This window comes from Mytilus galloprovincialis, chromosome 14 (genome assembly GCF_965363235.1).
Source record: "Mytilus galloprovincialis chromosome 14, xbMytGall1.hap1.1, whole genome shotgun sequence".
NCBI lineage: Eukaryota > Metazoa > Mollusca > Bivalvia > Mytilida > Mytilidae > Mytilus > Mytilus galloprovincialis.
Genome location: NC_134851.1, coordinates 63,245,815 through 63,258,671, shown reverse-complemented (window position 1 = coordinate 63,258,671; position 12,857 = coordinate 63,245,815). Strand labels below are relative to the sequence as shown.

General features: G+C 31.5%; 1 protein-coding gene across 1 annotated transcript; it reads right to left on the bottom strand.

Annotated features, from left to right (window-relative positions):
- LOC143059609 (tubulin delta chain-like) lies at positions 1-12,214 on the bottom strand. Its single transcript, XM_076233126.1, has 12 exons — positions 12,029-12,214; positions 11,018-11,113; positions 10,249-10,301; positions 9,536-9,614; positions 8,550-8,608; positions 6,472-6,613; positions 5,967-6,119; positions 4,778-4,873; positions 4,114-4,186; positions 3,229-3,373; positions 2,501-2,661; positions 1-89 (listed from the first exon to the last, which is right to left on the bottom strand). The coding sequence occupies exons 1-12, from the start codon at positions 12,121-12,123 to the stop codon at positions 21-23; spliced, it is 1,221 nt and encodes a 406-aa protein (XP_076089241.1). The 5' UTR covers positions 12,124-12,214; the 3' UTR covers positions 1-20.
- Positions 12,215-12,857: the final 643 nt, after the last annotated feature.

Below are 12,857 nucleotides of genomic sequence, written 5' to 3'. Positions count from 1 at the left end.
TTAAAAATTTCATTTTTATTTTATGAAAATGAACTTTTATAATTCTGTATAATGTCTTCTACAACATCAAATGCTTCTTCAAAATCCTCCTGAAAAAGATAAAAAAAAAATCTTAATAAATTTACGCTGTTATGATATATTGTATTTTCCTTTGAATACTCATTTTGAATAAACTTTTTTTTAAATTACAAGAGTGCACACACTGAAATGTCTTGCCTTCTTTACTAATCATTGAAAGTATGTTGATAGTCCTAAATATAAAGCTTTACTACAACTATCACATAAACTCAGCATTAACCAAGAAAACTAAACATTGATCAATGAACCATGAAAATGAGGTCAAGGTCAGATGAACCATGCCAGGCAGACATGTACAGCTTACAATTCTTCCATACAAGAAATATAGTTGACCTACTGCTTATAAATTAAGAAAAAACACAAATTCTTAACACTGACCAATGAACCGTGAAAATGAGGTCAAGGTGAAATGAAACCTGCATGACTAACAAAGATCATAAAATATTTCAATACACCAAATATAGTTGACCTATTGCATATAGTATTAGAAAAATGGACCAAAACTAAACAAAATAATTTTGACCACTGAACCATGAAAATGAGGTCAAGGTCAGATGACACCTGTCAGCTGGACATGTACACCTTACAATCATTACATATACTAAATATAGTAGACCTATTGAATATAGTATAAGAAAAACAGACCAAAACACAAAAACTTAACTATAACCACTGAACCATGAAAATGAGGTCAAGGTTAGATGACACCTGCCAGTTGGACTTGTACACCTTACAGTCCTTCCATACACCGAATATACTTGACCTATTGCTTATAGTATCTGAGATATGGACTTGACAACAAAAACTTAACCTTGTTCACTGATCAATAAAATGAGGGTGAGGTCCATTGAAAACTGTATGACGTGCATGAGGACCTTGCAAGGTATGCATATACCAAATATTATCTTATTACTTATAATAAGAGAGAATTTAACATTACAAAAATCTTAACTTTTTTTTTCAAGTTGTCACTGAACCATGAAAATAAGGTCAAGGACATTGGACATGTGACTGACAGAAAGTTCGTATAATGAGGCATCTATATACAAAGTATGAAGCATCCAGGTCTTCAACCTTCTATAATATAAAGCTTTTAAGAAGTTAGCTAGCACCACCGTCATAGCCGTAGCCGCCGCTGCCGGATCACTATCCCTATGTCGAGCTTTCTGCAACAAAAGTTGCAGGCTCGACAAAAATGCATTTAAGTGTGTTCAGGTTTGCTGTTTGAAATGATTTCAGACCAGGATATCAAAAGCAACTACTTTATTATTCTGTGTTTTTCCCGTGATTAGCCTTATATCTGTTATCATTGATTAATTATTAGACATTTGATTTGATTTTTTGTTTTTTTTGTGTTTTAACGCCAGTTTTTAGCACCACATTTGGGCTATTTAATGATTGCCAGTTTTTAATGTTGGAGGAAGCCATAGTGCCTGGAGAAAACCACTGACCTTTGATAGGGAAGCTGATAATCCTAGTCAATTAAGATTATAGTCTAGTGCACCAGTTTCGAAATTCACAACCTAAGTGTTGACTAGCTAGTGGTTACAGTAGTAACTTCTTATACCACTCAGCCACTAAGGTGAGGCCCCTTTTAGACATTAGACATGTGTAAATTAACTATTGTCACTTTTTGTCATATAGCTCAATAGTGTTTCCATGCTAACACATACATAGGTTTCAAATATTTGACTTTGAGCATTTTTGATGAAAGTGAGATCATAAAAAGACTTTCTCACTACATTGAAGACCGATTGGTGGCATTAGGCTGTTATCTGCCATTTGGTCAGGTTGTTGTCTGATTGAAATATTCCTCATTTCCATTCTCAGTTTTTCTTTGAACAGATACAATTAATAAACTATTATTTATAGAATAACCAATTCAAAAATTCAAAAAAATTTTCAATAATATTCAAGCGCATGAGTTAATTACCCTTGATGTTTGGTCATGAGTTGAATTTTTTCTACACTTGAATTCTTTGATTTGTTATTCTTTTTATTGAACTTATTGTTTGGTTATGCTTAATAAACTGCAATCCTACAACTGTTCCAAATGAAATATTCAGGGTAAAATCCTCATTTTGTTTCAATTTGGAGCATATGAGGTAAAAAAAATCAGCTAACCTGTACTTTTAATGAATTCATAAATAAAACTCTATGAAAATACAGTGTCAAGGTCATAAACAAGTTGATATAAGGTGAGTGATTGTCTATGACAAATGATTTACCCGCATAGTTACAGACATTCCTTCTAATTCAATTTCAAACTGGAGCAAATCATGAAAAAACTTTGACCATGCATGTCACAGTCACATGACAAAATTGTATCTATGAGCTGATAGACAAAACACTGCAGCCAATCAGAAGATGTGTTACATCCAAAATTAAATTAATATAAATATCTAAACATTATCCTACTTACATTGGTTACTCCATACTTGTTGTACCAGTGGAGATAAGCTTTGGCAGCAAATTTAACCCTTGACCTTTCATAGACAGTCTCAAGGTATTCTACTATTGACTCTGAGTTAGATGCTACTGTTATTGAAGCTGTGTCTTTTGGTCCGATACTGTTAGTTTTGGCTGAAACAATAAATTATTGAAGATATATGATAAAACTTCTATTGCCACATAATGCACATGTATGTATTGTCAGATCATAATTATGTTTTTCATACATCATATGAATTTGTATTATGCATTCTTTATGGATGGAAATTGTGACGTCACAATATCCATTCTTAATAAAAAAAAAAGAAAAACAAGAAGACGAGCATACTTCTCTCCTTAAGAAAACTTTCCTCAACAGTTGATTAATTTTTGTTTTATACCTAATCAACATATACTATTATGGTTTCCTATAAAAAGACAAGAACATTTTTAGTTACTGAATTGCCATTTATTCTTTTTGTGTTCTCTCAAAAGACACCCTTAAATTTCAGTGTATACGTAATGTGGATTCATTATTATTCGTTGGGTACCAATTTTTGTTGATTTTGTGGGTACAGTGGAACCAAGAATTAAATGTTCAAAGAATGACATATTTTCTATAGGATAGTATGCAGAGCTCTGCATAACCACACAATTAAATAATCATATCTCTCGAAATGTAATTGTCAATGCTATATAAACATAATCTTTTACACACACCAGTCCAAATATCTATAGGGAAGGGATTCCAGCTGACAGTGTTGAAAGATTTACAGAACTTTTTCTCCAGCCCCTGTGTCATCTGGGGGTAAAATGTCTCTGTACTGTCACCTCGTGCTATCACTACATTACCTATACTACCAAACTGATACTGTATAAGGAAAATGAATGAATATTTCTCTCTTCTTAAATCCATTAAATAATATACAGTTTAGTTAAATCTGTTTTACGAGACCTCCCAAGGGAGAATAAACAAGATTGTGTCCCCATCTGACTTTTCTATGTTCAGTGGACCGTGAAAATGGGTAAAATCTCTGTTAGGCATTAAAATAAGAAAGATCATATCATAGGGAACATGTTTACTAAGTTTCAAGTTGATTGAACTTCAACTTCATCAAAAACTACCTCGGCCAAAAACTTTAACCTGAAGCCAGACAAACAGACGATTGGACGCACTGACCAGAAAACATAATGCCAATAAATGGGACATAATAAAAAGTGGTCTCATAAGACAGCACATAATTTGTGAATTTGGGGCCTTTTAAAGCTAACAAAGCGGTATGGGCTTACACATTGGTGAAAGGCAGTACAGTGACCTAAACTTGTAATTTTTTGTGTTATTTGGTCTAGAGAAGAGTTGTCTCATTGGCAATCATACCACAACTTCTATTTTACATGTCCTTCATTTTTGTTTTCTTTAATTTTCTTAGGCATTTCACTTCCACTTTATATTTTGTTCTCTATTCTTTAAATTGCAGCTCTATCAATCAAATAGTCAGCCTTTCTAGTTTTCTGCCTATTTTACTGTATTCCCCTCTTTATTCCTATTATTATCTTTTCTGTAAACCTAATTGTGACCCTGATACTCATCATATATAAGGATACTACATGTCCTTTGCTATCATGTCGTCTAATGCCTTGACTCATCTGTTTCTGTAGTCCTGCCCAAGACAGCTTACTGTAATAGTAAAAATAAAAAATGTTTGATTAGTATTGTACATCTCCTATAAATTGGAGCACCACTATATGTGAAGCTAAAACTACTAAAGTAAATTCAGAAATTATTGCGATGTTTTTATTTTTTGCGAAAAATGTGACAAGGTAATAATTGCAATCATTTAAACTTGCATTTAGAAATATTTTATATGAATTAAACAGGATTTTTCTCAATAACGCAAAATAAAAATCGCAATAATAAATGCATGCAAATTATTTTAGACATCCTTTCAAAAATAATATTTTTCAATAGTTATCAGATAAGTTTTATCAGGTCAAGAAGGTGCTTGTAGATACGGTAAATTCAACAATTATTGTGAGGTTTCAATTGTGAGATATTTATAACTGCAAATAAAGTGACTGCATGAGATTTGTAATTATTAGAAATCACATTTTGATATCAAATACATATACATGTATTGTATTTGCAGATTATCCTGAAATAGCACAAATAATCTTGTATTTGTTTCCGAAACATCAAGAATCACACCAATAAATGAACTCATTAATTTCTGAATTAACAGTAAATGTTTGACTTTAATAATTAACTTGCCTCTTAGCTATATGATGGACCTGTACAAATTTATTTGCTGGAAGAGGACAAACTGATCTTATCATCTCCCAAGGTTCAATACCAATACTTGGTCCACTAAAATAATAAAAAATATGAACTTTCAATTAGAACACAAAAATGTTATGCATACATTGATTAACTCCTCTTAAGCTTCTAAACTCTGCTTTCTAGTTTTATCATATGTTACATGAAATACGTTTTATATCATGTAAGCTCCAGGCAAATCAATTTATAAATTTAAATTTGTTTCCCATAGTTAATCAACATTGTTTAGGAAAGATGTTACAATTTTATTGTAGATTTGTGAAAAAAACTTTAAACACCATATTTTGGTTCGATTACTAGCTAGGGGTCAATCAAAACTTTTTAAAAACTTTTTGTAACAGGAATCAAATCTTTTAAGAGGAGGGGACAACATTTTTTTTTTCATTTTTAATGCAAGGGGAGACAACCAAGCCTTTTAAATTATTGTAAGCAAGTGAACATGTTTACAGTTTTGAGACTATTTACTAAACATCCTTTAACATAAGTGGAAGCAATCCATTCCTTGTTTGTGAAATAAGGGACATCATTTAGCTTGTTTAAAAGGGTTATTATTTCCTACACATTTTTCTAAAACAAATGATTGCATCAAACCTGAAAGTGTAAGCATATGACTATGACGTATAGATTTGGGGAAGAATATATGTATGCCCCTTTGTAGGGACTATTTCTAAGAATTTGTGTATAGTGTGATTTTTTTTACTGTATTAAGAAAGGTGAAATAAAACAAATCTCTATGCTGAAAAACTGTTTATTTTTTAATCTTTTTAAGAAGGTACCATAAAAAAATATTTTATGAGTAAGGGGAGACAATTCAAACTATTTTTCATGTCAGTATTATACAATTTTTTTTCTAATTTAAAAACAGACAAGTCAAATGTTTTTGGTACTCCACCAAATAAACATTAGGTATTTGTATACTTCATGAAATTATAGTTTTGTTTTTATTATTCATACATAAAAGAGTAATATTAAAAAAACCTTTTAATTGTAAGTGGAGATAACCCAACCTTTTTGGTGTCATGGTATCTGTGGGCAGGAATACTCCACCTAGACTAGAGGCCATAGAGGTGTTCATGGTATCAAAAGAAACATGGACACTTTATGTAAGGGTAGAGAATCTAACCTTTTTGGTGTCATGGTATCTGTGGGCAGGAACACTCCCCCGAGAGCAGAGGCTATAGAGGTGTTCATGGTTTCAAAAGATACACTCTCCATCTTCCTCTGCAGTTTTCCGAGGACATCATCGTTATATGTCAGTACAACACAGTCAGTGTTCCTGAAATGGAATGGTCTATAAATATATTTCTGAAATAAAAACTGCATTTGTAAAAGATCACTTAAATTACAAAATATCCATAAATTTGATAAAATATCTAGGAATAGTTGAAAAAATATATATCAAAATGTAGAAATAGAAGAAACGGCCAAGAAAAAAGAAACAAAAAACTGTTAAAGATTTTTCTGCATTCAAATTTTGAATTTCTTAAACCAAATCTATTCCAAGGTTTTGTTTTCTTGTTTTTCTTGTTCCTGATATTCCTTGAAGTTCATATTCAAATGATGTTATGTTTAATTTAGGAGATTTTAAGCTAATCATAAAATGTCCCAAATATTATTTGTAATTTTACCTTTGAAGGTATGACAGTGTTAGCAAAGCATTATAGTTCTGTAATGGACTTTCTCCTGTCAAACATGGCGCCACAGTACAGGAAATCAGGTGGTTCATGGGATATTCCTCCCTCATGGCCTCACATAGACAAGATCCTAAGCCTAAAAAACATTAAAAAAATATAGAAATCAATGTAGGGTTCTGTTTTATAGTGATCCCAACAGTACAGTAGTAATTATTCATTTTCAGAATAAAGAGGACTATAGGTAATCTGATTGTTGGTACATCAAAATAAAATTAATGTCATGTCATTTGTTGAATTGTTAATGTTAATCACGTTTTAAACCAATCACAACTTTTTGGTGTACGCTTTCACAAATATTTCCAAGATTGCATTAGGTTCTGAAACGGCGAATTGGATAATCTCTTTCTAGGAATATATAGATCTCTATAAAATTGAGCTTGATATTTCCTCAAATCACAAAAAACACAACAAATGGAAAATCATAAGGCCTTGTGATTGGTTTGAGTTGTCTCCCTTTGTCTAATTATTTTACATGACAATAGATAATATTGAATAAATCAGTGCTCCAGGTAGAAATTGAAAGGGGCAAGGTGCCAGAGGAGAGCAGGGCACTTTTTTATGATAGGAAAGGCCCTGCTAATCTTTTTACTACGTTTCTGTGTGTATCACAAGTTCATATTGTTTTTTTTACTGTATATGTTGACAATAACGTTGATATTTTAACAGTTGTTGTTTTGAGTATTTATTCAATAAAATTGGCATTGGAACAGTCGTCAATACTACACGGTTTTTATACATAGCAATACAGGTTCATACATCACATCACCATTAATAACCAAAAGAGTCCAAATAGTATTTAATTATATAACCCCCTCTCCTTTTTCAAAAAAAAAAACAGCATTAACTAAACATCTCATTGAGAGTTGTTTTATTTAAAATTTTCAGCTAGAGTTTGGCCTACTAAACTGTATTCATTGTTCGTGTTAAGATTTTTTTTAGTATAATTTAGCTACACCTAACCCAAGTATGAAGGATTACAGATTAACAACTTAATTCAGACATTAAGTGTTTCATTGTATTCTATATTAACAATTTCTAGATAGAACTTGATTGATTATTGTGAATTGTCAATTAAATTGCAATAAATATTTTTGTAAGTCAGTTTATTATCCCTTTACAAATTTCAAACTTTTTAACATCTTTTTTTTTATATTTCAAACTTTTGATCATCCATCTGTACTATACTGGCTGTTAAGCCTATCACATGAACAAAGACAACTTCTTCAATATAATATGTCCCTGCATCAATAAAATTATTATTATCAAAACTAATTTGCAATTTATTTATTTTTGTATGTTTAAACAAATTTTTGATACTTAAATTAACATTATTATATAATTTTGTATTCAATTGTTACTTTATTCTTATTGTCAATGAAAGATAATATTTTAGGAGCACAAATGTAATAAGCTAAATCAGGGGAAATAACTCCATAATTAATTTCCAACACGTTTACAATGGACAAAGTTATAATGAAGGGCATTTCTGTGAAGGCATTATAGTTGTATTTTCATGACTTAAATTCAATTCTAAAGTAATGAAAGTCTTCAATTTTACACACTTCCATGACCGAAGATCAGAAATTATAATCCCCACCCAAGCTAAAAACACTCGCTGACATATTCATTAAATTTATGACAACAAGGTACATTGTCTTGATTAAATTACCTAGTTATTAACACCTTTGAAGTCTTATCCATTGTAATTGATTGTAATGACATGATTAACCTGGGGTAAATCACCAGGTGTTATATATGTAATTAACTTTGAGAAAAGAAAATGATGAGACAAAAGGCAATTTTCCAGTACATGCCAAACAGCACACGTTTTTTTGGGGAAAAGGAGTCAGGGCAGAAGGGTGCTGATGAGGGCACACAGGGTGCGGCTTAGGTCACCATTGATAAAACTTGGAATCAGGAACAATATACATTCAAAGGACAAAACAAGGGGAGATAACAAAATGTTGTTTATTTACATGAGCTATAGTACCTACATACATACAAATACCAACCTGAACCAGTACCACCTGTCAAACTGTGCATCATTATACAACCACTGTACATGTCACATCTGTAAAAAGAAAACTTCTAGAGAACCAGGGTAATTTTGACATACTGTTAATGCACCTGTTTACTTACTGTGCCAGATTTTGTTGACATCTAAAGGTTTTTGATTTTAGAGTATTATTAGTATATATTGCTATATTGTTATACAACGTACTGATTCAACAAGTAAATACTGCAGATCAATACATTTTTTTGAGCACCACTTTTCTTGGAATTCAATGTCAGCAGAAAATTTATTTTACGGTTTTGTCAGTAAGCAACCAAGCCTATGAAAATAAACATTTTGTTTACATTATAAATCTTGGTTTGCCTTTACCCACAAATTCCCACTAGTGGCCAACTGTACAGACTGCAAAAACAATAGAAACCAAATATAAGTTGAATGTTGAAAATTATTTGATAAGAAAAGAATCACAATTTTTGTTTTTTCTGTGATGTGTTTTGAAGACTTTTTTTTCATGGCAAGTTTTTCTATGATTTTTAATTTGACTATCCCTTGGGTATCTATCACCTTTTTCTTTTAAAATGGACAATATTACTTTGATTATTTCCTTTTGACCTAAACAAGTATTAGTGGCATATGTCAAAGAAAATTACTTTTGGCAACATTTTAGCCTTCATTACTTTATAAAAGTTTTTTCCTTGTGTTTGAAAATCAGCATCAAGTCAGCAAATTATACCTTGTGTTACAGTTCAGTACTTGTCCATTGGACTTCAAGGATATTTAGGTAATTCTGAAGGCCCAATACTTTTATACTTATTTGGGTTCTGTCAAAATAAAAATGACCCCACCTTTCTTTTATCTATGCATTATTAAAAGAAACTGTATTCTGATCAACAGATGAAAATATGAGAATAATGAGGTCAACATAACAATTATACTGTAGCAATACTAATTTTATCCCATTTTCCCCTATAAAAATATTGTTACCTCTCAATTTCTTTCCTGACTTGGTTTGATGTATCCTCTAGTATGTGATCTTCTCCACTCTTCTTCAGTCCATGGTAACCTATAAATCATGCAAGGAAACCTTGGTGAGTCAAAAAGTGGGCTGCTGATCATCCCCAAATAATACATGTATTTATAGATTATCGTTCATCATCTCAACAAGATTTATTTTATCGCTTGAGCCAGTACAACCAAAGTGAAAAAGACAATCGAGTTGAGATGACCAATGATAATCTGTTTATCGCTATTTTACCTATGACAACACCAATTTCATTAGCAACGCTGTCATGGCTGTGTGCCTCCTTAGTTTCTAGCGATAATTTATCATATCACTGGACTCAACTGAGAAAGAAAATTATCATTCAGCAAGATCAAAGGAAAATTTCTTAAAATAGCAACAAAAGCAAATATTGCAATGTCCTTACTTTAGTGATATAAGCCAGAGGAAATTCACACCAAAAAATAAATAGCTGATGAACATGTACGTTTTCATGTTTTGCAAAGGAATTTCTGCAAATTTGGTGAAATTCAGTTCAGCAGTTTCAGTCAGCTATTTTTCAAATATCAAACACATAAATGCAACCAAATATTTTTTGATTTTACATACATGTACAGCTATCCAAAGAGAAATTGAATAGAGGGAGACAACTCTTGCACAGTCATGGCAATATATATATATATATATATATATCTACCTAATGCCCAGTTTGTTCCTCTTCCTCTCTTTCCAGATACAATGTTTCCATCTCTGTAAAAAATAAATATTATTGAGCATAAAAAAATGGCAATGTTCTGCCTAGAAAATTTTAAATGATCATCATCAGGGTTGACTGAAAGGGTGGTGGTCATGAATTTTGATGGATCTTGGGTTATATATGAGTATTAGTAAATTTAAGGTTTAAAAGGATGCGTGCCTAAATTGAAACATAAGGATACCACTGGTATAATTCAGTTGTTATCATGGTTATTGTTTGTTGCTGTAATATATATATATCATTTTTGTTTTGTTTTCTACATATATTCCTTGACCATTATTCTTGTATGGATTAATATTTTTTTACATTTATCATGTTGGAGCAATTTAGAGCGTGCAATGTAGGTATGGAATTGTTTATGCAGGTTGTATGGTTACCTATAGTTGCTGTTTTTAATACATTTGGTCCCTAGTGGATAGTTGTCTCATTTGCAATCAGACAACATCTTATTTTTAAAGCATCTCATACTTTTTTTTACTTATTGTCAAAATTGTGATGAAATTCATAAATCCAGGTGTCAGAAAAATAAAAACTTGCATTTAAATTCTTGATACAATTTTTTTCTTATTTTGCAATAATCATATGATAATACATGTAACAAATCTCCTATTTATCAGTGTACAACATGTATGTCTTAAGCATGTTAATTGATCAACAATCACAATAGTAAATGCAAGCAAACATTTGTGAATTTTCTGTACTTATTTACCTTATTTTGAGACCTTTACAAGCCTTTTGTACAACTTTTGGTTCACTATCTACATGTACAGATCTTTGTTTTCCATCAGGGTGTATAAAAGTGTGTCTAAAATAGAAAAAATAGAGACTTAGGTGATGTTAAAACAAAAAGACAGAAAATATATATTATCACATCCTTACTCCTTTGATATCAATGTATGCATGGTATGCATCAGGATGGAGAGTTGTCTAATTGGCACTCATACCACATCTTCCTATTATCTATCAGGGCTCACACATACATTTGTGCACTTCAGAATTATAGGGAGAAGTGACTTTTCTTTTTGAAATTGATCATGTTGATATGGAGAAGTAACGAGATTCGTGAAATTTTAAAAAGAAGTACTCATTCACTATACATACAATGATATTATAGCTAGCAGCACTTCAATGTTTGGTTTTTAAAATTTTACTATAATATAAAAGGGTGAGGCCCTATCATGCTTATGGCTTATGTTTCTTATTTTCTTTTTATATTGTTTAATTAATATCTCATAATTCATAACCATTAATATAAAAAAAAAGACTTCTTTGTAATCTAAATTGTTTTGGTTTTTTTCCTGCACCAATTTTGTACGTTTACTAGCCATGCTAGCAATTGTGCAGTAGTCATGAAAAAGAAGTTCCCTTGTTATGGTTGTGTAAGTTTAAATAGGGGAACAGATAGCTGGATAGTATGGCATTGTTTATCATGTTTATAACAAAGTTTCTGTTTTAGTTGGAACTTCTTTTAGGGGTGACAAAAAGAATGCTGGACAACTTGGCCCGGAGACAAGTCTGTCCAATTCAACATGTTCAATCAGACAGTCTACATGGTCTATCATGGAGGAGAAAATATAAGTTAAAAAGGTCATTAATAGTTTACCCACAAAACATAAAAAGTTGTTAATACTCGGAGACGAAATAACTGTACGGGGTGCAAATTTGACTAGGTCACTGGGTCAGTGGGTGCCGAAGTGACTAGATTTTTATTTTTTTGTACCCTTCATGAACAGCTTTGTCTTGTGATGTTTTCTTCCAGAAAGCCTTTCCTATTTGGTTTCCGCATTGACCGACATGTAGAAATACTGCTGACATCTTCAGTTAAAATCGTCATTGTTCATAACAATGCCGTTGTCCTGCAAAACAATGTATAATTGAAAACCATTGAAAACAGACCGAGATCTGAATTTTAACCGGATATGAATAAAATAAAAAATAAAAAACAACTCCGGTAAAAAGTTTCCGCGTTTAATATCTTCACTATGAAAATAGAGGCCCCTCGTGGGGGAGTCCATAATCGTAAAAATTTTCTGTCAATATTATCACATAATCATTATTTTTTTTTAGTTAAGGAATGACTGTAATATTTTTTCTGTCTATGAAGAAATAACATAAAAAATTTGCTGCACACTGAATAACGCGCGTAGCGGGTTATTTTACAGTGTGCACCACATTTTTTATATATGTTATTTCGAATAGACAGAAAAAATATAACACTTATTCCATTTTAAACCGTAGAAAACAATGAAAAAACGTTGATGACGTCACGGTCACATGACTAAATTATGTCAATGGGCTGATAACAAAATAACGTCAGCCAATCAGAAGACGCGTTACATCCAAAATTAAATTATAACAAAATAAAAGTTCTAGATATCAAATAATCAAATCATCATTATGAAACATTTGGTCTGGTTCTGTTCTGTTCTGTTCTGTTCTGGTATATACCTCCGTTTTATCGGAGCACTCCACTTGTTGAATGCCCAGCAGGCACTCAACGTTTTAATAAACGTTGATGTGATCAACGTATATTCAACGTTGAAACAACG

What these genes read in the sequence shown, in the direction of transcription:
- LOC143059609 (XM_076233126.1), bottom strand. Translation starts at nt 12,123, where the DNA reads ATGTCAGCAGTATTTCTACATGTCGGTCAATGCGGAAACCAAATAGGA. An exon ending in AGGAACAAACTGGGCATTAG is followed by an intron (nt 9,615 to 10,248) that starts GTAGATATATAT and finishes CATGATTTATAG; the next exon opens with GTTACCATGGACTGAAGAAG. An exon ending in ATGATAGCAAAGGACATGTA is followed by an intron (nt 3,374 to 4,113) that starts GTATCCTTATAT and finishes ATACAGTATCAG; the next exon opens with TTTGGTAGTATAGGTAATGT.